Here is a 27,993-nt window from a genome sequence, read left to right as displayed (position 1 = left end):
GCCCTGGGGATGAACAGGGACCCTGTGCCCCAGCCTGGGCAGCAGCAGGAAGATCTCTGCAGCCCAGTCCCTGGGTGCTGGTGGGCACTGGGTTGCCCAAGCACCAGCAGGTCGAGGGAGGGACCCTGCCCCCCCTGCTCAGCACTGGGGAGGGGGAGGCCATCCCTGGAGTGCTGGATCCAGTGCCAGGCTACCCAGTACACAAGAGACAGGGACATACTGGTGAGAGTCCAGGGAGACATGGAAGGGACAGGAACATCTCTGATGGCAATAGAGGGAGGGTACAGTGGGGACAGAGCTAGGCTCTTTCCACTGGTGCCCAGTGCCAGGAGCAGAGGCGATGGGACAGTCTGACAGGCGGAACTGCTCCTCTGACTACCAGGAGACACATTTTCACTGTGGGGTGACTGAGCACAGGCACAGGTTGCCCAGGCCAGCCGTGGAGTCTCCATCCATGGAGATACTCAGAAGTCACCTGTGGTCCCTAGGTGGTCCTGATGGGGTTGGACCAGGTGAGCTCCAAGGTCCCTTCCAACATCAATCACTCCATGACATGGTCACAGCCCGCCCCGTGCACCAGGCCAAGGAACATGTTGAAGCCAGCACTTAGACTCCACCAGTGCTGACGCACAGCCCTGGTGAAGGCCACCAGCTCCAGGTGCCACGCTCCCAGGCCCTGTCCTGTCACTGTGTCAGGTGCCACGCTATCTCCCGAGGCCACCAGAGCAAGGCCAGCAGCAGGGACATGCCCAGCAGTGGGTATAAGAGGTGCTGGGCCCCGGGAAGGGTTTGTCCTCACAAGTGGCAATGGCTCTCCTGTGGCTACTGAGCTGCCTGGCACTCGCGGGCTCTGCCCGTGCCACCCTCCCCGTGGAGAGTGCGTGAGGCCACTGGGATCAGTAGGGTGGGCGAGGGGCTTGGGGGGGAAGGCAGTGGTGTGGAGGTATGGGGATACGGGGCCAGGGCAGCTGGAGCCCCCGTCCCATGGCTGTCTGTGCCCCGCAGGCTGTGGCGTGCCCGCCATCACACCCGTCATCCGCGGCTACAACCGCATCGTCAACGGGGAGCCAGCGGTGCCGGGGTCCTGGCCGTGGCAGGTCTCCCTCCAGGTGAGTGCCTGAAGGGGGCCAGAGGCCAGGGTGGGTGCCGTGTCGGGGGCCAGGGTGTGTGCCGGGGTGGGGGCCGGGCACAGAGCACCCCGGCCGTGGTGACGGCGGTGCTGGGTGCTGATGGCAGCTCTCCCCGGCAGCGCTACGATGGCTTCCACTTCTGCGGCGGGTCGCTGATCAGCGAGAACTGGGTGGTCACCGCTGCCCACTGCGGCGTCAGGTAGGCACCGGCTCTGCCACCGGCCGGCGTGGGCTGGGCAACGGGCACGGGGTCTCCAGGGGCCCCCCATCCTTGTGCCGGTGCTCAGTGCCTGCCTGTGCCCAGGACCACCGACACCGTGGTGGTGGGTGCGTACGACCAGGACTCGCCCTCCCCTGACGAGCAGAGGCTGTCCATTGAGAAGGTACCACCGGGGTGGGGACCGTGTGCCTGCAGGGTCCCGCAGCCACCACGGGGAGCCCTGCGGGTCTGGGTCCCCCTTGTCCTGCGGGTCAGGTCCCCAGGGGGTCTCTGCTTCCCCTTTTCCTGAGGATCAGGGTCCCTGGGGTGTCCCACATCCCTGGACTGGGGTCCCCTGGGGTGTTCCTGCTCCCGCTCATCCCTCGGGTCGGGTCCCCAGGGTGTCCCAAGTTCCCAGGGTCCCTGTTGGTGTCCCTGCTCCCTGGAGTGTCCCCATTACCCAGTGCCCCGGGGGCACGGGTTTGCCCCCAGGATCCCCATCAGCCCTGAGTTTGGGGTCTGCTCCCTGTTGGTGTCCCTGGTCCCTGTGGGTGTCCCTGTCACCATCTGCCCCCGGGGTTGGCATCTGCTCCCTGTGTCCCTTCCAGCTCAAGACTTGGGGTCTGCTCCCTCAGGTCCCCACGAGTCCCTTCTGCGTCCCTTCTCCCCTGTGCCCCGGGGGTGGGATCTGCATCCCAGGGACCCCGTGAGCCCAGGACCCACAGGGCCATTCCCTGGGGTCCCCATCAGTCCCTGTGGAGTCCCCAGTGCCCGTTGCCCTGGCTGGGGTGCGGGCGCTGGGAGCGGTGCCGCCTGCTGCAGGTTTTCAAGAACCCCAAGTTCAACATGCTGACCATCCGTGACGACATCGCCCTGATCAAACTGGCCACCCCGGCGCAGCTGTCGGACCGCGTGTCCCCCGTCTGCCTGCCCCAGGCCACCGACGACTTCCCAGGGGGCATGACCTGTGTCACCACTGGCTGGGGGCTCACTGACCCCAATGGTACCGAACCTTCCTGTCCCCATCCCCGTCCCCACCCTCATCTCCATCCCCATCCCTATCCCCGTCCCCTTCCTCATCCCCATCCTCATCCCCATTCCCATCCTCATCCCTGTCCTCTTCCTCATCCCCATCCCCAATTCCCAACCCTTACCCTTCCCCATCTTCATCTCCAACCCCATCCCAATCTCCACCCTCGTCCTCCTCACCCCCATCCCAATCCCCATCCCCACACTTGTCCCCACTCCCAATCTTGGTCCCAGCACTGGTGCTGACCCCCCCCGCTCACCCGCAGCCTCCCAGACGCCGCCGGTGCTGCAGCAGGTGGCCCTGCCCCTGCTCACCAACACCCAGTGCAAGCAGTACTGGGGGTTCCGCATCGCTGACGTGATGGTGTGTGCCGGCGCCAACGGTGCCTCCTCCTGCATGGTAGGTGCCCCCGGACCCCCCAGGACCCCCATCTCCCCCTTCCCCCCCGGCCCCTGCACTCACCCGTTGCCTGCAGGGCGACTCTGGGGGCCCGCTGGTGTGCGAGAAGGACGGCGTCTGGAACCTGGTGGGCATCGTCTCCTGGGGCAGCAGCACCTGCGCCACCAACGTGCCCGGCGTCTATGCCCGTGTCACCAAGCTCCGCAGCTGGGTCAACGACATCCTGGCGGCCAACTGAGGCCAGCAATAAATGCTGTCACCCCCCACCAACCACGCTGCCTCCTCGCTGTGGCACTGGGACGGGTGGGAGTGGGGCGGGGGGCAGCCGGGTGACTGGGGGACGCGTGGCCGGGCACATGGTGGTCACAGGAACACTTCTGTGGGCATGGGGACACCTGGCCACCATGGCTGGAGGGATGGGAACACCCGGCTGTCTGGGCATGGGGACATGAGGCTGGGGGGCATGGGGATACCTGGCTGTGTGTGGGGACACCTGGTCAGGAGGGGTGGAGGCACAGGGACACGTGGCCTTCTGTGGGGTCAGGGGCACCTGGACAGGTGTGGGGGCCCGTGGCCTGGCATGGGGACACCCAGTCAGCTGTGGGGACACCAGGCAGGGCACAGGGCCCCCCGACTGGGAGGGCACGCTTGTCCCAATCCTGCAGTCCCGTCAGCTGGAGCCACCTTAAGGTGACGGTGCTGATGGCAGAGGGAGGGGACAGAAAGGGCCAGGGTGGCCCAGGGAGGGCAGTGTCCTGGCCTGGTGCTGGCTGTCCTCACCATGGCTCTGCAGCGGGTGCTGGGGCTGGGGCGGGCCCTGGGGCAACGGAGCTGCTGCTCCAAGGTGGGGACGGGTGGGGGCAAGGTGGTCCCGAGGGGCACGGAGAGATGGGGGCCCTAGAGTGGCCCCGCACCCCCAGTTTCAGGGGGGAAGTCCTGGGCCCCTGGCCCCTGGGCCAGACCCATCTGTCCCTGCCCTGACAGGGCTCTCGCCCCCCCCTCCCCACAGTGCCCGCTGCCCCCTGACTTTGTGGAGGCCCTGAGGGCCGTGGTTGGGGCCCCCAACGTCTCCACGGCCATGGCGGTGCGAGAGCAGCACGGCCACGACGAGTCCATGCACACGTGGGTGCCCGGGGCTGGGAGTCTCGGCGGGAAGGGTCTGGGGAGGGGAAGGGGAAAGGGGAAGGGAAGGGGCATGGGGAAGGGAAGGGGCATGGGAGAGGTACGGTCTGTGGAGGGGAAGGGTCTGCGGAGGGGAAGGGCCATGGGGAGGGGAAGAGGCTGGAGCAGGGAAGGGTGTCAGGGAAGGGAGGTCCGTGGGGCAGCAGTGCCACCCTGTGCCCCCAGCTGTGCCCCCCCGGATGCCGTGGTGTGGCCCCAGGCAGTGGGGCAGGTGCAGGAGCTGGCAGCGCTCTGCTACCGCTGCCGCGTGCCCATGGTGCCCTTTGGCACTGGCACCGGCCTCGAGGGCGGCGTCAACGCCGTGCAGGTACAGCCCCCCCGGCACCCCTGGCACCCCCTGCGCGGGGGCTCTCGGTGCCCGGCCATGCCCAGCCACACCGCTGCCCCCGTGCCAGGGCGGCGTCTGCTTTGACCTGAGCCGCATGGACGCCATCGCGGAGCTGAGCCTCGAGGACTTCTCGGTGGCGGTGGAGCCCGGCGTCACCCGCAAGGCCCTCAACAGCCACCTGCGTGGCACAGGGCTCTGGTTCCCCGTTGGTACCGTGGGCGTCGGCGCAGCACCCAGGGGGGCCCAGGGGCTGGGGGTGGCAGAACTGGGGGTGCTGGGGACACCAGTGGGGCTGGGGATGCTGGGAGCGCTGGTTGTGCCCATGGGGCCAAGGGTGCCGTGGTCCCAGGGGTGTAGGAGGGGTGCTCATGGGGTGGGGGGTGCCATGGCCCCAGTAGTGCTGTGGTCCTGGGTTTGCCACAGTCCCAGGGGGTGCTGGGGGGAGCCCACGGGTCTGCAGTGCCAGGGTCCCAGGGGTGCTGAGGTCCCCATGGGGTGCTGTGGCCCCAGAGGTGCTGGGGGTGCCCATGGGTGTGCCGTGGTCCCAAGGGTGTTGGGGGATCCCCACTGAGGTGTTGTGGTCCCAGAGGTGTCCGTGGGGGGTGGGCACTATGGTCCCAGGGATGCTGGGGTCCCAGGGGTGCACTGGGGCTGTTGTGGGACCGGGCTCCTGGGATGCGGCCAGACACGGTGTGGGGTTCCATGGGGACATCCTGTGGCCCTGTCCCCACACCAGCCGCCCATCCTGCCCCATCCCCATCGCCATCCCCTGCCCTTCCCCTGCCCGCAGACCCCGGGGCGGATGCCTCGCTGTGCGGCATGGCGGCCACAGGCGCCTCGGGCACCAACGCGGTGCGTTATGGCACCATGCGGCCCAACGTGCTCAACCTGCGCGTGGTGCTGCCGGACGGGCGCCTGCTCCACACCGCCGGCCCTGGGCGCCAGCCCAGGTAGGTGCTGGGGGCCGGGCAGGGCTGGGCGGGGGTCACACGGGCACCCACTCACCGGCCCCGCGCAGGAAGCGGGCGGCCGGCTACGACCTGACCTCGCTCTTCGTGGGCTCCGAGGGCACCCTGGGCTTCCTGACACAGGCCACGCTGCGCCTGCACCCGCTGCCCGAGGCCGTCGCCGTCACCACCGCCGCCTTCCCCAGCGTGCGGGCGGCCGTGGCTTGCACTGTCCAGGTCCTGCAGGCCGCCGTGCCCGTGGCCCGCATTGGTGGGTGCCGGGGGCCGGCAGCAGAGCTGGGGGTTGGGGACTGGCAGTGGGGCTCAGCGCTGCCTCATCCCACCCAGAGTTCCTGGATGAGGTGATGGTGGGTGCCTGCAGCCGCTACAGCAGGCTGGAGCTGCCGGCAGCGGCCACGCTCCTCCTGGAGCTCCACGGCTCCCGGCACGGCCTGGCCGAGCAGCAGCGGCAGGCAGGTAGGGAGGGTGCTGACACGGGGATGGCCCGACTGGGGCTGTGGGCCATGGTGGGCACCCAGGGGTGAGGGAAGGGTGCTCAGGGACAGGGGATGGGGGGATCAGAGGTGTCCTGGGGTGAAGGTGACCAAGAATGGGATGTGCAGGACCTGGAGGGTCACCAGGCTGAGGGATGGGTGCCCAGAGCTGGGGACTGAGGTACTGGGGTGTCACCAGGGTAAGGGATGGGTGCCCTGAGTGTGCCCTGGGGTGAGGGATGGTGCTGGCGGGGGGGGGGGCCATGGTGTGGCTCTGGGGTGTGTGATGGGTGCCCAGGGACAGAGGATGGGTGGACTAGGGGTGCGCTGGTATGAGGGGTGGGTGCCCAGGGCCATTGACAGGAGGACCTTGGGATCACCAGGGTGAGAGAGAGGTGCCCAGAGCTGGGGACCAGAGGACTGAGGGTCCGGGGGTCTTGGGGATGGGGACAGGTGCCCAGAATGGGGACTGAGGAACAAGGGGCGGGTCACCAGGGTGAGGGATGGGTGCATGGGCTGGAGGGCCCAGGGCAAGGGAGAAGTGTCCAGGCTCAGGGGGCTCAGGGGTGTCCTGGGGTGTGGGACGGCTACCCGGGGTGGGGACTGGAGGTCCTGGGGCAAGGGCCGGGTGCCCGGGGCTGCTGCGGGTCCCGTCCCCACATCCCAGGGCTCCCGGTCGCTGGCAGAGGAGATCGTGCAGCTGAACGGTGGCTCTGGCCTGGCCTGGGCGGAGGAGCCGGAGGAGCGCGGGCGGCTCTGGGCCATGCGCCACAGTGCCTGGTACGCGGCCCTGGCCCTGCGACCCGGCTGCCAGGTGAGGGACGGGCACGGGCATGGGCACGGGGCGAGGGCGGCAGCGCCCCACGGAGCTGCGGGCATCACGGCTCTGCCCTGCCTGGCCCAGGGCTACTCCACGGACGTCTGCGTGCCCATCTCCCGCCTGCCCGACGTGGTGGTGGAGACCAAGCAGGACCTGCAGGACTCCGGCCTCACAGGTCAGCAGGGCTGCGGCCCCCTGGGGTGGAAGGGGTCGGTTGGGGGGGCTGCTGTCCTCCCAATCGTGTCCCCCCTGACCCATGGCCCCACAGGCCCCATGGTGGGACACGTGGGTGATGGGAACTTCCACTGCCTCCTCATCTTCGACGCCCAGGACCCAGCCGAGGCCCAGCGTGTCCACACCTTCACCCAGCGCCTGGGCAGGTGGGGACGGGTATGCCCTGGGGGGATGGGGACAGGGGGCCCTGTGGCACCCCCTGACCCCTCTGTCCCACAGGCGGGCGCTGGCAGCGGGGGGCACCTGCACTGGGGAGCACGGTGTGGGGCTGGGCAAGCGGGCGCTGCTGCTGGAGGAGCTGGGCCAGGAGGGGCTGGACACCCTGCGCCGCATCAAGGCTGCGCTGGACCCCCACAACCTCATGAACCCCGGCAAGGTGCTCTGAGGGACCCCCCCCCCGTGCCGGTGGGGGGGGAGCAGCCCCCTGGAGTCAGAGTTGGGGTGGCCCTACTGCTCTGTCACCCCCCATCGCCCTCCCTGGGGGGTCAGGGACTCCCAATAAACCCTTTTGCACCTGCAGCCTCCATGTGCCATGATGTCTTTTGGGGAAACAGGACACCCCAGCCCCTCCACTAAGGGTCCCTGTGCCACACAGTGCACACACAGACACCCACAGGGCAGGGGGGCTGGCAGGGGGGGACCCTCTTTAGCTGCTTCCCTAGAGCTGCAGTGCCAGTGGTGCAGGGCTGGGAGCTCTCTGGGACGTGCCGAGCACTGCCGTGGCCATCCCCATGCCAAGGTGGACGTGGGGAAGGGGCATCGGCACAGGTGGGGGGGTCCAGCCCCCCCCCCCCAGCCATCATCTGCTTCATCAAGAAAGCCAGTGAAATAAAATAACAGTGAATATTTTATTGAACATTGTTTTAATACCATATCAAAACACCTTGACTAATGAAGGAAGCTCCCCCCAAGCTCTGAACTCTTAAGTTTTTTTTCCCCCGTTTTTTTTTAATATATAAATACAGAAAGGTTTCCCGCAGGGGCACGGCCACCGGCAGGGGAGGTCTCACCAACGAAAACGCGCCCGCCGCGCCGGGAGGGGACGGGATGGGCTGGGGGGGGGCGGGTGGGGGGGTCACTGCCGTGAAATGACTCCGTCTTGGCACCTCCGGCAAAGCCACCCCCGCGGCCAGGGGCGTCCGGGGGCCATCGGGGGCCTTTCCCCGTACCCTCCGCAAAAGGGTTTGCCTCGAAGGCGATGGAAAGAAAAAGGGGGGGGGGGGGGGGGTTTGGCAAGGGGGCGACGGGAGGGGGCGGCGGGGATGCTGCGGCTCTCCAGTCTCTGAGTGGTTATAGCTGAGTTAAAGAGTGACCAGTCTGTAAACATCACCGGGGCAGGGAAGCTCAAATCGAAGAACACGCCAGTCAACACGAAGCTTCAGTTGTGGTTTGTTTTTTTTTTTTTTTTTGTCGGTTTTCTCTTTTTTTTCTTCTTTTTTTTTTTTTTCTTTTTTTTTTCTCGTTGTAAACACTTGAAAGACGGACCCCCGCAGCTCGGCAGGGGGGAGCAGTGGCCCCGCTCCCGGCGTGGGTCAGAGTCCCCGTCTCTCGCTGCCGGGGCCGGGGTGGAGATCTCCAAAAGGGAGATGGGAGAGAGGAGAAAATTCCCGTTTAGTCAGTGCAAAAAAACCGAGCAGAGCCCCCGGGCGAGTCCGGGTGGGAGGTGGGGGGGTTGCCGGTGAGAAATGCCGCGTGCTCCGTTTGGCCGGCTGTCCCCCGGCAGCTTTCCCCTTCGTTTTGGGGAGAAAAGCCAAACATCATGGCAGGGTTTCGGCCGAGGGTGTCCCTGGGGCCTCCCTGGCAGGCAGAGCTCTCCTGGTGACCAGCGGCTGTGGAGGGGAGAGCGGGTCGCTCCGCTTTTCTCACACTGTCTTCTCCTGGATGTTTCTTTTCTTTAAAATCTTTTAAATTAAAAAAACCAAAAAAATCCAAAAAACAACAAAACAAATAAAAACAATAAAATAAAAATAAAAAAAATTCGCCGTTGTCCCAAGTGGATTCAAGTTTCTGGGTTTTATTTTTGTCTTCTCAAGGAATTTAAAGTCAGTCCAAAACTCCAGGTGGGGCGGGGGGGACGGGGAGAGGAGGTACAGCAGGTATAGCAAGGTGCCCTGCAAAGGCAGAGAGAGGCGATCCCAGGTGAGGAGCAGGAGCCACGGTCACCCCATCTCGCCCCATCCCACCCCATCCTCCCCTCCTGGCCCAAGATTTAATCCCAGCATGGGAAAACGAGGTTTGAACCACCGGCCGCAGGCTCACCTTAGAGAGAAGTCAGCAAGCACGCCCGGCGGGTCAATCAGAAGGATGCTCCGGGCAAGATCTGTTCACTTCAAACCATGAGTCTATACAGCTGCGGAGAGGAGAGTGCGTCACCATCGTGCTGCTGAGCCGCGGGGTGTCCCCGCCTGTCCCCCCACACCCGCCCGGCTGCGTCCCCTCGCTCCTGGCGAGGTACCTTTTGTGATAAATGCAGAGGCAGGGCAGCCTGGCTATCGTGTCCCCCTGCAGCAGCTCCTCCAGGCAGATCACGCACTCGCCGGCGTCCTTGGTCAGCACGTCATCTGGGAGGGGAGCAGAGGGCAGCGTGAGGCGCGGGCGGCGGGAGCCCAGGGCCTCCTCCACGGAGGTGGGCCGAGATGGGGCAGCTGAGCGGCAGCAGCGAACACCCCCCCCCCCCTTCCCCCCACTACTCCTGGCTCCCAAAGCAGCACCACTGAGTAGGGGGTGAGCATCGCTCCCCCGGGAGTGGTCAGGAGGGAGGATGGGAGATGCAGGAGCTTGCGGCCCAGTGCTCAGCCCTGCAAGCCTCGCAGGAGGAGGAGGAGGGCAGGGACGCTTCAGAGGACACGTCCCCCGTCCTAGGCAGGCAGGACATCCAGCTCCCTCCGGCATGGCGCACCGCGGTGAGCAACACGGGGAGGGGGCTGTGGTATAAAGGGTCCCGAAGGCAAGAGCAGTGGGGTTGAGCCATGCTGGGGGAGCGGAGCAGGGACCGTGAGCTGCACCGCTGGAGCACAGCCCTCTTGGCAAGCCCAGCTGAGCCGCCTGCCCGCGCAGCCTGCGGCAAGCGTCTCCCCAGCCTGCCCGGAGCCGCCCCAAGCCGGCAGGACGCCGTGTCCCCCCGCACAGCCTGGCCGCCAGCCCTTACCGTTGTAGGAGAGGCGAGGTTTGCTCAGACACATGATAAAGTGCATTTCCATCTCGTCAGAAGCCACGGATTTGGAGCAAATGGGGCACTTGAAACCTGGAGGGAAAGCAGAGAGATGAGCTCTTACTGGGGGGAGGAGGAGAAGAGTCCATCCCGCATCCCGGGGAGTCCCCGAGGCCACGGCGGGGCACGGCAGCGGGCAGCCCCTCACCTGCTGCCTGCATGGTGGCACGCACCCCACGCAGCGCCCGCCGGGCACTCGCTCATCCTGTGCCGGCCGCCAGCAGCGCGGGGCACAGCCGCCCAACAGGGCACAGCCACCCGAGCCGGCGCGCCGGTCGTCCCCGAGCCCGCCGCGCAGAGGGCACAGACAGCGTGCCAAGGCAGCGCACACGTGGCCATCAGCTGCTGACGGCCCTTAAAGGGCGAGGAGCAGCCCGGGGCACGCAGCACCCCGCGGCTGGCAAGTGCAGGGGCACGTCCCCGTGCCAGGCCAGTGCCGTCCCTGCTGCCGTAGCTCAGCCCCGCCTGGCTGAGCCAGAAAAGCTGCAAGGAAGGAGGTTTTTCTGTAGGGGCTGCAGCAGAGGCCTGGCAGCCCCAAATTGCTGCTTTCTCCAGCTTTTTGCAGGAGCGAGTGGGTGCTCGCTCCTCCAACACCAGCCAGCAGCCCCAGGAGCAGGGGGACCCTGCAGGCTGATGTCCCAGCTTGACCTTGCCTTGTCACCCGGACCTGCCTGGTGACCTGGACTCTCGGGTGCAGCTGGCTGTGATGTCCAGACCTGCTCTGCGTCCTTGCTCGGGCATGAGGGTATCACACCAGGGCCACCGTCTGCTCAAGCCATGCAGACTGCCATGGCATCATCCCCAGGTTGCCCCAAAGCCAGATTTCCAAGCCCCAAACTCCCAGGGATCAAATCCCCCAGCAGCCCTGCCGCTCACCCGCCCGCCACTCCCTGCCCTCCCACCGCAGCCGGCTCGAGGCCCTGCGGCTTGTCACTGCCCAGCGCAGCGGGGCTCAAGCAGATGCAGCCAAACATGTGCGTGCCACCGCCGCCACCATGGGTTTGCACCAGAATATCTAGCAATTCCCTGCCTGCAGAGAGGGAGAGGGTAATTTAAGGACCTGTCTTCTAAAAGCAGATCAGGTTTGACTGCAGTGCCGCTTAAGAGCTTTCTTCATATATATGCAAAGGCTGCTCAGGAAAGAAAAGGAACGTACACAAATTATCTAAGGATGAATCAGGTTCTTGTTTGCCACCACGTGGATGTGGTGAGGGTATTTTTTTGCTTCTTGGAAGGGGGAAAGTGCGGGTGGCTTTAATGGGAGGAAGCTCAGACCTGTGCTGTGGAAATGGCCAGGATAACTGCACCACACCCGAGCACCCTCTCATTAGCAGCGGTGATAAATACAGATTACTTCCCAGCTTCCCGGATGAAAGCCTGGGACAGGGATGCCGTCTTCTGCCCCTCTGGAGGGTGGTTATTTCCCAGAAGGGCACAGCAAGGACGAGCATCATGGATGGTGGCCGACTGGCTCTAAAGGGACCTGCTACAACAAGGAGCCCTGGAGCCCAGGGGCCCCTCCAGCAGGGTGCCAGGCTGGCCTGCAGCGTGCCACCGCAGGGACACATCCCTGCCCCAGCCGGGCCGAGCCGCAGGGCCTCCGCTGCAAGTCCAGCCCCATTTGCACCAAGCCCCAGTTGAAAGGGCAGCACTGGCAGCCAGAGCCTCGCAGGCAGCAGCACCGATCTGCCTTCTCCTCTCCAGCCTAATTTTACTCCTGACCGATTTATACCTTGTGGCAGCAGTGCCCATTAGCTGACATAGTTGGTTTTTTTTCTCCTCCCAAGTGTTTACCCACCCGGTGTATTTATAGAGCGGGCTCAGATAGCCTCCCAGCCTGCCTTCTGCAAGACCCAACTAGCCTTCCCTTGCGAGACACCTTCCCCATCCCCCGGCTCCCCTGGCAGCCTGCCTGCCCCTGTCCCCGGCTGAACCGATCCTGCTTGAACGCGGATGGTCTGCCAGCACCGCGGGCGCCAGTCCCTACTGGGAAAGCTCCGGGGACTGGTTTCCAGCAGTAAGCCCCTGGCACAGGGCAGCTGGGAAGGGGCTCCCTTTGGAAAAGGTGTTTTGGCTGCAAACTCGGTGTCAGGGCAAGGCATTTGCAGAGGTTAGGTACCGTCCCCCGTGCACCGCACAGGAAGACCTTGTTTTCTCCGTTTCCCCTGTTTTTCTGTGCCAATGTGTTATTTTAAACAGCCGCCCTAGATCTGCTGGCTCTGGCAGCACCCAAAGGGATCCTATGAAATGTGCAACCGGGGCAAAGGGAGAAGGCCCTGGATGTGACCGCCCAGCCTGTGGCTGCCAGGGCACGACTGTTGGCAAAACAACAGGAGCTGGGGGAAGAGCAGGGCCCTGTGCAGGCTCCGGTGAGCGGCTGTTGCCGTATCTCTAGCCTCTTCACTAGCTGGGGTAGCTTTAGCACGGTTATAAATAGCTGGCACGAACACCCATTGCGCTCCTCAGTGCTCCCTGGGCAGCTGGGTGGGGGGGACAGGGACCCCCCAGTGCTGCCGCGGCCCCGTGGGGGGATGGCAGGGACATCGGGCAGACAGAGGGGCCCGAGCTCAAACCCCAGCACGTGCACGTTGTGCTCCAGCCACAGACACTGGCTGCCACACAGGCCCGGGGGCTGAGCCAAGTGCAGAAGCACACACACTTACCTCCCTGGCTCTGCATTTCACAAAATGGAAGGGGGAATAAATAAATAAAATGATGAAAGCGCAATTGCATAAATTCCTGGGTCTGAGCAGGAGCGAGGAGCCAGTGTGGAAAAGCCCCCGGGGCGGGGGGCTGCCCTGCACCCCAGCTGTCGGCACAAATACTTGGCATTGCAAGAGCAACTGCTGGCCTCCCCCTCCACGGCAGGCACCGGGAGCCCACCGCCAGCGGGAAAGGGGAGGCAGAGGGGGGTCGGTCTCCCTCACCCCTTCTCTGGGTGACCTTTGGGGGCTGGTGGTGGATGGAAAACCACTGAGGCCAGGAGGCGGCTGGCACCCGCCAGCGGCAGGCACCGAGCCCAGCGCCTCGGAGCATCCCTCCGCAGTTCAGGCAGGCGCTGGGGCCCGGGGCTGGTCCCGCAGACAAAAGGGCCGCTCCCCACACGGCCGGCCCCTTCCAGGCCTTGGTATTTTCCACGTTCCCCGAAATCCCCGTTAATTTATCCTGCCTAAGCTGCCAGCCCGAGCGATGCAGGAGATTACATTTTGACAGCTGCTCATGGAAAATTCAGCTCCCTCCCTCCTCCTTGAGCCCTTTCCGCCCTCCTCCCACATGCCTAAAAAAAAAAAAAATGAGAGAGGAAGGGCCCAGCTATTTCTCCTTGCCTGGGCCTCCCACGCCCACAGGGAGGCTGGGGGGACGCTCCGGGAAAAGGCCATGGACCCCTCCTCCCTCCCAAGGCAGCTGGCGATGCTCCTGCCTGCGGCTTGTTAGATCGGAAGCCGGCACCATCTCCGCAAGCAGAGACATGCAGGCAGGCACCATCTCTTGCCAGGAGCAAGCGAGGAAGAGGAAGGTGCTGCGGGAAGCGGGCTGGCCGGGAAAGGCAGGTTCGGATCCAGACCTGGACTCTTGTATCCTGCAGGAGACTTTGAGAAAGCCAAGGGCTTTCCAGGGCTGCGAGACACACGTTGCCAGGTGGTCTCATCTCTCCAATGGCTTGGTCTAGAAACTGGGAGCAGGCAGCGCTGGTGCTCTCTGGGGGCTACTGCCCTCTGAGTATTTTTAGGAAGGTTACATGGTTAATTTTAGAGATCTGGGCAAAGCAGAGCTGGGAACCTCTGAAAACCTCCACCAGGTCCTATGCAAGCTGAAAAAGCCCCACAGTTAACCCTCACAGTGCCAAAAGCACCACAACACAGGCTGCCAGGGTTTTGGTGGTGGTGGGAGGGTCAAGACACGTTTCCAACCCATCTGTAAACATCTCAAACACAGCTGCTTCTGAAGCTGGGATAGAAAATCCCCATCATTTGTGTACAACTGATGCCCGCAGCAACCTGTGAGGCTTGGGGAAGGCACTGAGCACTACAGCGGGGCCACACCACGTCCTGTGAGTGGAAGTTGCTGCTCCCCTCAGGGTCGGGCAAGACCACAGGGAAAGGCCTGTGCCACGTCTGCATTCACTCGCTAAACCCTCTGCTAGCTTGGTGTGCCTGCAGATGGACCACTTACAGGCTATGGTGCCACCAGGAGACACGGCATCGCCCCAGTGGTAGGAGACCCTGGCTCTATCATTAGTAGATGGTGGAAACGTGGGAAGCAGCAGCTTCACCTCTGTGCAGCACCTCCAGCGACAGGAGGAAGATGCTGGTGGGGGCTGACATGCCCTGGAGGCAGCAGAAGCAGCAGACCAGGCACAAGCAAGCGGGTGCAACCCCAGCAACCCACCCCACCAGAGTAACATTCACCACAGGGATCCCCAGCTGCCCAGGACCCTGCTACTGCAGTGGGATAAACCAGGAGCCCTTCAGAAGCAGCTATAAAAACTCCCCAAAACACACCTGCCCCAGGAGGGGTCCCTCCCCCATGCCCAGCTACCCCATGGGACACCCCAGGCACCAGGAAGCTCAGCGGTGAGCCCCAGGCTGCCTCACATCCACGGGAGATCTGGAAAGCTCAGCTGCACAGCCCACGTCCGCGTCTCCAGAGAGCATCCCGGGCCTCCGGCCAAGGGAGCTGGCTTACACCAGGTGAGGGTGCAGCCAAGCACAAGATAAATGCAGGGAATATCTGGTCTGAGCATGTAGCTGAAGCAGGTGCCACCTCCTTGCTGAGCAAACCCCGAGCATCCCACTTCCTCCCACAGCTTCCCTGGCATCGCCCCCTGAACCAGCACCACGGGGAAGCTGGAAGAAATGGATCATCTTTAAAAAAACCACAACACTAGGGCTTGAAGTGGAGGGCAAGACTGAAAGACCACATATACGGGCCCCATCAGTCAGTCTGAAGCAGAAACATGTAGGATTGAGTAAGGAGAAAAGATACCACGTCCTCCAGTTCCTTTAGCCCTCGTGGGCTCCAGTGCAGCCCCAGGAGGGACAGGATCACGGAGGACTTGTCTTCCTTGTCAGCTGAGCGAAGAAACCTGCAGCGCCAAGATATTCAGACCTCACATCTGGAAGATAAATTCCCTACTGGCTTAAAGCAGCTCGTTGTTCGAAAGCGATGGTCGCAGGACAGCACATTGGAGATGGCACATGGGGTGCACAGAGCATGTCTCCAGCACTGAGGACCTCCGTGGGCCTCCTCTTCTGAGAGCATCACCCACCAGGAAAGGGATGCTCTACTGGCCTCTGCATGATGCAGCCGGCGACGCCGCCTCGCACTGGGGCCAGGAGGCAGCTCGCAGCTGCACTCAGGCCCTGTCCCACCAAGGACCACGCTCCCTCTGCCAGCAAAGCGCTTGCATTGAGCGCCTGGAGGCTGGGGCACCCAGCAGGATCCGGCCCGAACCCACTTCCCCTTGCAGAAGGAAACAGCATCAGCTGGACGTGCAGATGCAGGAGCTGGAGCATGACACAGCCCCACTGCCTGCTGCCCTGGCAGGACACAAGGCGCCACGACGGTGCTCGGCTATTGTGCGGCACAGGGTTGACCCGAGCAGGGACACGTAGGCAGGAAGGAGTAAAGCACTTAAGGGGACTCATTTACCAGCTCCGAAAAAGAGCTGTATGAGGGTCCTTCCTCCTGATTCAAGGCTGCAGGGAGGTGGGGAAAGCATAAAGGAGGGGTTCAGGGTGGAAACAAGACACCCCCTCCTTTCTGGGGGTGGGAAGAAGGCAGAGCTGGGGGATGCCAACAGGCCAGCCCCAGATGAGGAGCCAGGAAGCAGGGATGTGGCTGGGCCAGGACGTCCCTGGATGGCAACACTTGGAGAGAAACCCAACAGTGCAGGCTGCTGCCTCAGCAAAAGGACAGTCCTGCTCCATTCCCATCTTATCCCACCATTTCCTTGTTGATTGAGCCAGTTCAGCTGGCTCAGACAGGAGAAAATAAGTGTGTGTAACATGAAACAATACCCCAAAAGGAAGTCACTCCTGCGCAGCGTCAAAGAAAAGCTGTCCCTGGTTCACAGTGACTCCCAGCAAAGCCCCCACGCTGCAGGTGTTTGCTGTCAGGTTGGCCACACACCAGCCAAGGGTGGCAGGGATGTGCCGTGGACCATGAAGCTGGCCAAGGCCAGCACTGCTGTAATGCTCAAGGCAGCGGGTTTTGGAGATGCCTCTGCCCACTCCCACCCAACTCAAGCCACAAAGACATGCAGCTGCAAGAAAAAGGCATTGGTGCTCTGGATGTGACGTGGGGAAGCCACTAAGGGCAGAGGGATGCAGGAGGGGCTGGGTGGCATCACGTCACAGCAGCCCAGGGCTGGCTTGCTGCAATCTGGGAGGCAGAGATATTTTTTTTTAGCTAGCTGGTTTCTTATGGGGGTGGCAGGGGAGGATGGGAAGAAGCAGAACAGATTGCAATACCGGGTCTGAGGGAAGCCAGAGAATTGGGAAGGGGCAGGAGATATGAGAGAGGGAGCCCCACAAGGATATTTGCTCCAGAGTACCCAAAGCCATTGAGCCTCAGCAGATGGACACACCAAAGCCCTACAAGACACCTCCACCACAGCCCATGGACACCGAGAAGCGGGAGGGCAAAGAGGCCTGGCTATACAGCCACAAGATGTCCAGAGCTACCCTCCTTGCACACAGATCCTCTGGGAAGATGCGCAAAGAGTCTCTGCGCTGCAAGTATCCCCCCTGCCTGTCGCTGTTTGAATACTGCCCCTTCCGTGGCTGCAATTGCAAATTTTGAATGAAAATACCTACGCTACAGGTAGAGAGCATCTCCCTCCTCCAGCCCAGGCTATGCTGCAGGATCAGTTCCCCCAGACCTGGATGAAAAAGGCAACCTCCCAGAGTCACCCTGCCTTCTAGTGAGTCCTAGTTTACTGCAGAAACATTCCCCCAGCTGCTGGGAACAGGCTTCATAAGGAAGAGTGTGTAGCCCAAGGCTAATTTTAGCATCCCAGAGAATAGCAAAGTTAAGCAGAGGGGTCCTGGGCAACAGCCCAGCAAGGCATTAACACCTTAGACTCCTGCCATTGGGCTGCAGGGCTTGAATTTACCAAGTTACAAGCTCATTCAGGGCTCCTGCTAGTCACAAAACCAGACTATGGCCATCTCTTTGAGCGGAAGAGCTACAGGGATGCCCAGCGCTGCCTCCCCACCTCTCAAGGGATGCTCAAGGTTTCAAATTCACTGACCAGGGAGGAGAGGGATCCTGCAGGCATACCTGGGAATTTCCAAAGGGTTTGCCTACATGGCTGCTTTTTTCCTCCTGAATATTTCTTGTGCAAAAGAGGAAGCCCAACTGCGAGCAGCAATCATCCACAAGATGCACAGAGCCAACAGGGCAACTGGCAGGTCCCAGTGCTGAAATGAAGGAGCACAGGGGACACAGCAACTCGGAAATCAGAGCAGAATGGGAGAGTTGGACGTTTTGGCTTGGCAGAGGCTGGGAGGGAGCAGTGAGACAACGTCACGCGGGGACCGGCGGGGTGAGTCACTTCTGACTAAGCCATCCGCTGGGGAGGCACCCACGGAGTCCCCACCGCCAGGCTCCCGCCGCTGCCGAGCTGCCAGAGGAACTCCCGCTTTCGCAAAGGCTTAAGCACAAAAGCCTGACCTGAGCCACTCCCAAACACAAGCGGATCCAATGGCGTGGGGTGAAGCGGTAGCTCCCTGGCTACCTCCCTCCTGACCTCTGGGTTTTTCCAAAGCAGAAAACTTGTGCCTTCATGCTGCCGAGGCTCCGTCATGCCTCAGCTTCAGCTGATCTCACTGGGAGGATGAAGGGACACTCCAGAGACACACGATGACGTGCCCCGGCTTCGCAATGCTGGCAGAGGGAGCAGAGCCCAGCACTGATCTCGCCCACGCACCCCCTCCTGCCGGGAAATGATCCCATCCAGCTCCTGGGACATCTCCCCGGGCATCCCACGGCAGCACTGCACGAACAGCATGGTGGAGAGTCTCCCATGGCAATTCATGCCTGGGCCACAGTGGCAGGAGTTACTGGGGCAACTGGTTTTCATCAGTGCAAGACTCTGGCCTCCAGCGTGCGTGGGAAAGATGAAGAGCTGCTTTTCAGGGTAGAGGAAGGGCAGTTTTTACGTAGCGGGCAGCAAAGAGCATGAAAGGCACACAGAGCTACACCCACAGGCAGCGCATGGCTGGGAAACGCTTATGGCCAGTTAACACTGGTTGTTTCTGCAGAAGGAAAGAGACCACTGGAAAAAAATCCTGGGGAGGAGCACACTGCAGAGCAAGCTCTAACCTCACCTGCCCCTTGCATGGTAGGAAGAGACGCAGGGCAGAGAGCATCTCCCTGCTCCCCAGGAGGGTCTGCAAGTGCTGAGGGATGCCCAGTGAATGCCCCAGGCTACCAGGCCAGCAGGAAGGGAAAAAGTGGGGTGCAGACCTGCAGGATGATCACACCTCTGCTGTGCGTGATGCAGGAGGGGAGGGATGCTTGACAGCATCACACTGCCCAGCCAGGCTGCATGAACTCTGCTTCTCCGGCCAGAGGCTGGGAGTTTGGGAGAGAGCCCCCATGCCGGGGATGGGGCCACACCACACGACTCGCTTTCACTCTGGAGCAGCCCTGCCCCGTGCGCTTCCTGCTGCCTTTGTGGCATGGAGGTGGCTGGCAGACAGAGTCAGCTTTCTGCAGCTCCGGGAACCGAACCTCTGAAACACAAAGCACGACATCACTGAGGAATGAACCCCTCAGCAAGGGGCAGGGTCTGCCCATGACAGATCCTGCTACCGGGGGCAGGAAGGGCTTCACACCATGCCACAGGCAGGAACACCCCTGCCCAGCTGTCCCACCTTCTCTGCTCCTGCCTTCCCTTCGCTTCAACACGTGTCACCCACAAACACGAAGAGCCGAGCTCTCTCGCAGCCAGAGGCTGCTGGGGGCAGGAGGGAGATAGTGAGGTTGCAGATGACAAAAATCTCAGCTGTGGGATTTCAAGCGCTCTCTTCCCCAGGAGAAAGGAAAAACACCAAGACAACACCAAGAAGAGCACAGTGTACCCCCACTTCCAGAGCTGGGAAGGGCCTTGGGAAGCAGAGTTCCCCTGTGAAACACGTCTGCCTTATACCTGTCTACAGGGAGCAAAAAGAAATCAAAGGCATCTACAGCCACCCTTGGAAGGGTAAGATTCAGGCAAATAGCAGACTTCGAGGGCTATGAAATCAACGTTGCAATAAATAAGTGGATGGACAAAAGCTTCAGAGCAGCAAGATCCAGGTGGGGATAACCCAAAATGACGAGGCAGCTCAGACAGGGTGCTCAGTCTCACCCCGTCCCGCTCAGCACCAGCTTAACAGACAGCTGGCCCCAAAACCAACCTCAAGCCATACTGACTCAACCTCCCTGCTGACGGTAATTCAAGCCATCTGGCTAGAGCCAAATCCCCCCTCATTTTCCCTGGCTACAGATGTACAGGCCTTGGATGGATGGATCGAAAGGTGGATCTAATTCCCCTGCAGCATTTCTGATGAAACGCAGCTCCATCGCCTTGTAGGGAGAGCTCCCAAATGAATTACTGCAATTACCCCAGCTGCAGGAGAAACTGCGGGTTTTCCCTCACTGGCGACAAAGACTTCTCCAAAAAACAATCCCCAAAACGCCCACCACACCAAGCTGTAATGCAATCGTCTGGGATGCGAAGAGCGGAGCCCCCAACACCACCCTCGAGCTGCTGAGCCACGATCAGAGGAACACACAACCATGGCGAAAGCTGAGGGGAGAACGTTGCCAGCCGCCTTTCAAGGCAGCAACAGGCAAAGAGGCACAGAGGGTGTGGAAAAGTCCTTAACGCCAGCAGCCCCAGCCTGGAAGGAAATAAAATGCTGGGCAGAGATGCAGGGCAGGGGAAGCATCACTCGTTTCTCCAGCCTGACTGCTGCTTTTCTTCTCTTGCGTTGCAGGCAGCTGGCCTCTAAAAATACCCGCTGTTGTCACACCGTCCTGCCTGCTAGGGCCAGGAAACAGCTCTGAGCAGTTTTCAGTTCAATTCTTCATCTGTGCCATTGTGCTTCCCTCACCAGGACCCACCCCAGCCCCATTTCTGTGCCTGGTAGGTGACAGTCTTTCAGGAACTGTGGCCATAACCCGAGACAGCCTCAATGAGCCGAGGGTGCTCGCTGGGAATATACAGCCCTGGGAAATTTCTGCTAACGTTGCTAAAACTAGCAAAAGGGTAAATATTTCCACCACATTTCTCTGCTCCTCTACAAAGTGCCACAAGACTGTTGCACAAGGCACACGGTCTCCTTTCTGTGCCGCTGATGGGAGGCCCACAGCTGCAAGAGTGTGCATGAGCACAGAGAGCCAGGAATTTCCCAAGCTAATTCAGCCCGCAGCAGCGCGACACCGCAGCTGTCCTGGGGCTGACCTGCCGCTGACACCGGCCAGTGCAGCTCAGCTCTGCGGGGAAGGAGGGGAGAGGAGAGTCAGCTCCACCTCGGGGGTGCACTGCGGCCTCTCCAACAGCGAGGCACCATCCCCGCTGGCAAAATACACCTTGCACCAAACACCTCCAGCTGCCCATAGACCCGCCACTGGGGCCTGGGGAAGGACAAGGCCAGCACTGAGCATCTGCTCAAGCTCAGTTGGCCACATGTGGCACAAACCCAGCAGCATGCAGGCACAGGGACCACAGCAGCCCTGTGCCAGCAGCACAGAAACCAGTCACGAGGACCTGCCAGCTGGCTCCCCAGCTCTCCCTGCTGCCCTCTGCAAACCCCGGGCTGTGGGGGACCCGCAGCAGGCTGGAAAGCTAAACCACACCAAGAGAAAAGCAGCCCCTGTCCCCCGTGGCAGGCACTCCCCTCCCCTGCCCACAGCCGGCAGGGCAGGAAACCCGCTGGCAGCTGGGCTCTGCCCACGGGAAACGCTGTGCAGCAGCACGAGAAGAGGCCCCAGCCCAGAAGAGCTTCCTGCAGCTTCTTCACCTCCCAACGGCCTCTCACCAGAAAGCAAAAAGCATTTGACCAAGCAGCACCTGCAAGGAACAGCGGGAGCACCCTTGGGGGAGACCCAAGCCCCCAGTGGGTTCACCCACATTTGAAACCTACCTGGTGGGACCAGTGCAGGCGAGACATCTTAAGGCCCAGCTTTAACCACTCCTGCTCTATCTGAAATAAAAAATGGGCCTGCCTCTACAGAGCTTGTTGTACCCCGACACACAGCCACACCAGAGCAGGCAGGTAAAACACTCTGCATCAGGGCCCACTGCTTTACAGCATCACTCGGCCGCTCGTCTAAATCACTCATGAGCCCATATGATTTCAGTTTTCAAGGGAACCAGGAGAATACCAGGTCACATTCACTCAAACCCAAATATCTGACACATCTGGGGTTTCAGCCTACCAGCAGCAGAGGCAACGAGACATGCCTCGTGGTTGCCCACTGGCCAGTCAGGGTGCCACGGGACCGGATCCCGCAGAGGGAATTTATTTAGAGAGCTCTTTGCTGCCTGTCTGATTTGTCACACGGGAGATTACATGGGAGAAAAAAAGCTTTTCTTCCCCCTCTCCCCCCCACCCCCCCAAGTGGGTTTTTCTCCCTCCCTGTGTTTCTCTTGAAATTAATTTTCGGCATTTAGCAGCATTTTCCCATGGCTCTCCGCGGCTCCCTTGGCCGGGCGCCAGCCCTGGTACTGCTCCTCCACCAAAGATGTCTGCATCTGATTGATCCTCCGGCCAGCGAACGGGAGAGAGAGGGGAGAGGAGCCCTAATAGCACATTAATAAATAAGAGAAGCCTTTACGGTTATTCCAGTCACTGGAACAAACATCTCAGCAAAACAAACCAGCATGGAATAAACTTACGTCACGGGCCGGGAAGACAATCCTGTCTGGGAAGTGGGTCAGCCCAGGGAGCACGAGAGCATCATTCTCAGCATCTCCGGAGCGTACATGTGCGGAGAGGGGAGAGGGCACCCAGCTCCCCTGCGCTGATTTATGCACAGCTTTAGAGAGGAGTGAGCCCAGCCGAGCCAGTTTGCATGCACAGTAATTAGTGCCTCGCTCCTGGGCAAGGCAGCCGAGAGATTTCGGAGGGCACCGGAGTGGCAAGGCAGCGCAGCGACAGCCTGCGCTAGCTCTTGCTGCGGAGACTGAAGATAACCGCTGCCGCCGCCGGTTTCTCATGCACAACGCCAACGTTGACACACTTAAACTTCATCTCCAGGCTGCGGGTCTGGTATGCATTAAAGCTGCCTTCGAGTCTCCCATCTTCTGGTATTTGGTGCTTCGTTCTTTCAAGGTAGCTGCTGCCTCTTCCCCCGGCCCCAGGCATACGCTGCCCTGCAGCCAGCTCAGAGATGGCAGAAGCGGAAGAGCAACCCCTCCAGACCTGCAGAGTCCAACGGCTGAATATGTCCTGCCTGGGGCATCATTAGGACCGTTCCTGCACCACTTCCCAAACAATCCGCAGGCCTGACAATGCCGCGGCTGCCCAACCTGACTGCCAGGCAGTCACCAGCACCAAACCTACAAAAAGATGGTTTGAGGACAGTCTCCTCTGGAAATTTCCACTGGCAAAAATAGATTCACAATAGCAAGTTCCTGAAGACCTTGGGGTGCCCTTCCCTTAGCCTAGCCCCTGTAGAAGTGGGAGGGAAGCATGTATCGTAGAACCACAGAATGGTTAGGGTATGATGTCTGCATGTTGAAAAGTTGGTGACAGGAAAGTCAGGGCTGAAAGTGGACTCCCTCCAGCAGCTCGCTGACTGGCCAACTAGAATTAAGCCTTCTGGTTTTGGTGTAGAGATTGCAACGGCAGGACAAGCTCAGGAGTGAAGATCACCAAGGACCGGCGAGAAAAGGCTCGGGACTTGAAGCTGTTGGAGCACAGCAAGGGCACACCACAGACGTGCCTCTTCCCAGCTGGGCAGACTGGGGCTGCCCAGGTGTTCACACACGCTGCTTCAGCTCACCCTCCAATAAGCAATCCCTATTCCACATCCCTTACTCCAGAGCTGGATCAAAGAGCGCTTCCAGCTTGTTTCACACTCTAACCCTGCATGGAGAAGAACCCAGCAGCCCAGCAGCCTGGCTGCTGTCTCTGCACCAGACACCCTTCTCCCCTAGGCTGGGCCAGCCTGCCCCGGGCATGGTGCTGCTGAGAATGCAGCAGCTCGCTTGGCAAAAGAGACCTCCCGACCTTGCTGCTGCCAGCATCCAGGACAAACAGCTTGTTTTGTCAGCACACAGAAAGCCTGCAACATTCCTGATGGCACCGCACAGAAGGATGAGCTAGGCATTTCCTTGGGCTAGCCGGCAGACAAGGAGATATAGATTTACTGGAGCTTCAAACACTCAAGGACTTTGGGTGATGAGGGGGATTTCCAGATAAACTTTAAGCTACTTACAGCCTCTGCAAACTCCCCAAGATCCTCTGATGAAGACGAATAACGCAAGTGATACTAAGAGAACCACACAAAGCTGGAGACACGCAGCATTAAACCACACATCTCCTTTTTCTCCTTTCTTCCCGCTAGCCTTGGCTTTGCTGAGAAGTCCTAATGGTCAAGAAGCTACAGAGACAGGGTCAAGCACTACAAGCAAACTCCAAAGTTGCAAAAGATGTTTTGTCATCTTCCAACCGCATAGGCCAAGAAGTGGACCTCAGAAACTCTGGGCAGACAGGGAAATCCCAGAGCAGTTTCAGGTGGTGCTGGAGCAGTTACGTCGCTCGCGTGGATGGCAGACATGCCCAGGAAAATCCCCGTCAGGAAACGGGATCCACTTACCCAAGGACGTGCTGTCCCCTCACAGGGAGGGTCAAGCTCCACCACAAAGGTCAGAGCCCCCTCAGCCACCTCTTTGAAAGATGCATTTAGGCTTTGCTATTCATAAGAGCAGCAACTCTCCTCCCCTGGCCCTGGAAGGGCTAGACTCCATCAGTCCATAACTGCTCCTGCCATCCCTGCACCCCGGCAGCCGTGGCAGAGCCCAGAAGAATTCAGCAGCGGGCTCTTCTCGCCGACTGTCACGACGCACAGCACCCTACATTGATGCTGCAGCACGTGCTGGCCCTGGGGACCACTTCACAACCCACTCCCTCTGCACAGGCTTCCCAGCGCAGCTCTCCTTTCTCCCTCTCTGGGCACGCCTGGCTCTTCTGCAAGCCTTTGATGGCAGAGAGGGGAAGGAGTGACACCAGCCAGGGAGAAGAGAGCTCAGCCTGCCCCAGCTCACTCCTCAGGGTCCCTGCTGACGGGCCAGATGAGCCACCAAGGAGCCGGAGAGGCGCATAAAATCAGCATCGCAGATAAAGGGAGAGGCAAGGGGGCCGAGCCTATCTGCAAGCTCCCGTTATCACAGACATGCTGCCACAATGACGGCACCTTATCACCCACACTAAGCCAGGGCTCCTCGCTGTCCCACTGAGGTCCCCGCAGAGCCCAGGCTGCACTTTGAGGCTCCTGGCTCTTCCCCCAAACCCAAGTACTCCTGGAAGAGCAAGCCCATGAACACAACCTTCCCCACGTGCCAAGATCGGCACTGTCCAGGTCTCCAGCCTGTGCAGAGGCAGGAGAAAGGCAGGCAGGGCAAGGATCCACTCTCCAGACCTGTTAGCCACAGAGTTTGGGGGCTCCTCTCCTTGAGGCAGTACAGCAACTCAGGCAGATCCCTGAGACCCCCAGGCACACGTCCTCCTGAGTGGGCTCGGTGTGTCGGCGGGTCCCCTCATCCCCTACCTTGAGTCGTCCTTCAAAAGGAGCAGGGACGGTCACGCGCAGCAATGTCAAAGCTCCTCTCCATTTACCAGAGCGCTGCTGCTTCAGCACTTTCCAGTGGCTAATGGAGTGGCTCAGCGCCGCGAGAGGAGCAGGTCGATGGGGAGGCAGCGGGGAAGGAGCAAGCAGCTCCTGACTGCCCTGCCGTAGGTTAACCCGCTGCAACAGGAGAGAGCAGGAATTTAGGAATCTGAGGTGGCTTAGTTCCCCTTCCCATCGGTCTCCAAATCCTTCATTAACTTCTTACGCTAAGAGGAAGAACGCAAAAGTTTAATAGGCTCCGACAAGTTTTCAGAACGGTTTTTAGGCATCCTCTGCTCCTTTTGCTATTAATTAGCGACGAGGAAGAACCACCACCGGGAGAGGCTTCGGCACAGACTGAATGGCTTGCGCACGCTTCGGCACAGCTCAAACGCTCTCGGAGGGCCCCAAAAGAGGCACCAGAGAAACCCAGTTCTTGCAGCACTTCCCATAGCTCATGCTGCAATCTTCCAAGGGCACAGGGTTTAACTTAGCAGCATCACACTAACTCGCTCAAGCGGCTGGAGAAAGCTTACTCCATTTTGCAGTTGGTTTATTTTTAAGAACAGGTTTTTGCCTCTTGGTGTTGCAGTTTGAGAACTATCACTTAATGTAACTGATACTCTCTGATCGACCACCTCTACGTGCAGATTAGCTACAGGGTGTTTCTGTAACGAAACCCTCCTCGTTCCAGCACCAGGCACAGCAGAAGGCCCTGTGACACTCATTCGCACATAGGCTTGTGGAACACCTGGAAGGATGATACACCTTAGTTTCTTTCTGTGTTTAAAAACCAGAGCAGCGGCACAGTCTGAGCAAGGTCACGGAGCAAGAAAGTTTGCAGAAGCACTCAGTCTCAACTCTGGCGCCACACGCCAGCCAGCCCTCTCCATCTGCCAGGGGAGGGCTGCAAGTGCTCGGCTTACCCAGATCAATAGGAACCGGGCCTGGGGCATTCTGTCACTGAGGAGGTGATGCAAGACATACAGTTTCCATCTAACTGAGAAGAGCCGCCCCCGGAGATGGGGTAAAGGGGAAAAATCCCAAGATGGAAGTAGGAAAATGGGTCCCGCGAGCCTCGTTTTGCACTTTGTTCTTGTCCACTGGTTCAGTCTCAAGCCTTCCTGAAAATGAGGCATTGTCCCAAGGCGTATTACGAAATTCCCAGACCACGTCATGCAAGAACACTTACAGCATTTGCAAGGGGGCCGGGTGGGAGAGAAATCCCAGACTATTCCAGGAAACACAAGGAGACATCCCTGAAATGACTTCCCCTCTAACCAGGAGGGGAAGGGAGGACCTCCCACCACGTTCCCTGTACCCAGCCAAAACTAGGTCAGTGACACAGCCCTGCTTGCAGCCAGAGCTCCTCTCCAGACACCAGGACACACGGCAAGGTCCAGCCAGGAGGGCGAGGATGGGGGCAACCTTGCCCCCTCCCTTAGCCTGACACGTTTCCTGCAAGAGACCCCAGCCAGCTCCCCAGTCCTGTTAAAGAAGCAGACAGTTCCTCCTCTGCTTCCTCCCCGGCACCTTAACAGTGCCAACTGGCTTGAATGAGAAAACCCACTTTGGCCTCTCCCTGGCCCTTTATCAGACGAAACAAAGGAAAAAAATTCCCACACCTCGCTTTCAAAGGCTTCCTCTGCCCCTTTCCCAGTTTCTAACGCATGGGAACCGCTATACCTGACCAGCGCCCCCCGAAAACCTTCCGAAGAGCCACAAGGAGCTCAGCCTGGTCTTCAAAACCAAGGGCTCCAACTACAACACTGCAGACCACTTGGCCCCAAGTCAAGGAGGGGGTGCCACATCCACTGCTTCACATCCCAGACCAAAACACCTCCCTTCTAGAAAGCCTCCTTCCTCCACAGCCCCTTCCTCCCTTGACCTTGACACAGATGCCAGCCCCAGCGCTCACCCACCCCTCCACGCTGGGGAGGGGTTGGGGGTCCTTCTTTCAGGCTTGGCACAATAGGGCCCAACCAGCCGGCCAGGCAAGGGGCAGTCCCCCCTTCCCAGCACCCCCCTTGCCGGGTGAACCGTGCCCACCGCCGTCCCCGGGCCCGATGAGCCACCGAGGGAGGGGAAGCCGGGGGAAGGCTCCAGGGAGCCGGCACTCACCGCTGTGCGAGCTGAACCACCGCGGTGCGATGTGGAGGGGCAGCGCGTCGGCCAGCGAGGCCCTGGCGCCCAGGTACAGCATCCCGTCTCTATGGTGACCGCCTCCCGTCTCCTGGTAACCGTTGCCATGGGCGTACGTGGAGTCGGAGCCCGGGCCGCCGCCGCCGCCGCCGCCCGGGGCCCGCTCGGCCTCCCCCGCCGCCCGCGCCGCCGCCGCGTACAGCCCGAAGGGGACGGCGCCGGCCGCCGCGGGGTCCATGCCCATACCGGCCACCGAGCTGACGGAGCGGCTGCGCAGCCCCATGGCGCCGCCGCCGCCGCCCGCCCGGTAATGGCCGAAGGGGGGCGGCCCCCCCCCTCCTCCCGGCGGCGGCACGGCGCTGTCATCCGTCGACACCCCCGGGAAGGGGCCCCGCGAACGGGCCGCCGTGCTCTGCTTGCCCCCCATATGGGCGCCGCCGGGCCGGAGGGAGCCGAGCGACAGCCCCCCGCGGGGAACGGGGCCGCGCCGCCCCCGCCGCCGCTGGGAGGCGAGAGGGGGCGGAAGGAAGCGGGGGGGCGCGGGGAGCTACGGGCGAAAACCCATCCCCGCCCCAGGCATCCTCCCCCCGCCGGGCCCGCAGGGGCGAGGGCGCCCCGAGTCCGCCGCCGCCGCCGTCACCCCCGGCGGGGGCCGCCGAGGGCTCCGGGGCCGCGGAGCGGGGCGGGGGGGGGGGGGGGGTGGGGGAGGGAGGGAGGGAGGGAACGGGACGGCGGGGGAGGGGAGGGGAAGGGGGGTGGACGCCGGCCGGGTCGCTCCGCCCGCCTCGCTCCTGCCCGGGGCGCGGCCGGCAGCCGGGCGACGATCAGCTGCGGCCCATGGGGCGGCGGGGGGCGGCGGGGGCGGCGCGCCCCGCTCCGCTGTGCTGCGCCGGGCACGGCCTCGCTGCCGGCCGCCGCCAGCCGCCTGGGTGCTCGGCGCCGCGCCGGAGACAATAGAGGCCGGCAGCACGCATGCTCCCGCCCCCGGCCCCCCCGGCCCGCCGCCCTTAACCCCTGCGCTGCTGCCGGCCGCCGCGGCCCGGGCCTG

At 61.5% G+C, this 27,993-nt stretch overlaps 3 protein-coding genes across 4 annotated transcripts; 2 read left to right on the top strand and 1 right to left on the bottom strand.

The window, feature by feature from the left end:
- Positions 1–807: 807 nt before the first annotated feature.
- On the top strand, positions 808–2,996 carry LOC141948737 (chymotrypsinogen 2-like). 2 transcript variants are annotated; one of them, XM_074881542.1, is made up of 7 exons: positions 808–856; positions 1,006–1,109; positions 1,250–1,329; positions 1,435–1,513; positions 2,152–2,332; positions 2,625–2,758; positions 2,835–2,996. In XM_074881542.1, exons 1-7 carry the CDS (start codon positions 808–810, stop codon positions 2,994–2,996), a joined length of 789 nt encoding a protein of 262 aa, XP_074737643.1. The 2 variants fall into 2 exon arrangements, with proteins under 2 accessions (XP_074737643.1, XP_074737642.1); XM_074881541.1 differs by having other exon boundaries at positions 808–877.
- A 508-nt stretch (positions 2,997–3,504) lies between these two features.
- LDHD (lactate dehydrogenase D) lies at positions 3,505–7,282 on the top strand. Its single transcript, XM_074881536.1, has 11 exons — positions 3,505–3,602; positions 3,768–3,880; positions 4,106–4,247; positions 4,336–4,477; positions 5,059–5,218; positions 5,287–5,486; positions 5,564–5,692; positions 6,396–6,523; positions 6,614–6,704; positions 6,798–6,909; positions 6,983–7,282. The coding sequence occupies exons 1-11, from the start codon at positions 3,540–3,542 to the stop codon at positions 7,146–7,148; spliced, it is 1,446 nt and encodes a 481-aa protein (XP_074737637.1). The 5' UTR covers positions 3,505–3,539; the 3' UTR covers positions 7,149–7,282.
- Positions 7,283–7,592: 310 nt separating this feature from the next.
- Positions 7,593–27,773, bottom strand: ZNRF1 (zinc and ring finger 1). Its single transcript, XM_074881537.1, has 5 exons — positions 26,925–27,773; positions 9,912–10,007; positions 9,219–9,324; positions 9,023–9,113; positions 7,593–8,874 (listed from the first exon to the last, which is right to left on the bottom strand). The coding sequence occupies exons 1-4, from the start codon at positions 27,370–27,372 to the stop codon at positions 9,056–9,058; spliced, it is 708 nt and encodes a 235-aa protein (XP_074737638.1). The 5' UTR covers positions 27,373–27,773; the 3' UTR covers positions 7,593–8,874; positions 9,023–9,055.
- Between the last annotated feature and the right edge of the window lie 220 nt (positions 27,774–27,993).

This window comes from Strix uralensis, chromosome 12 (genome assembly GCF_047716275.1).
Source record: "Strix uralensis isolate ZFMK-TIS-50842 chromosome 12, bStrUra1, whole genome shotgun sequence".
In the NCBI taxonomy this organism is placed as follows: Eukaryota; Metazoa; Chordata; class Aves; order Strigiformes; family Strigidae; genus Strix; species Strix uralensis.
This window is presented reverse-complemented; position numbering and strand designations above follow the sequence as displayed.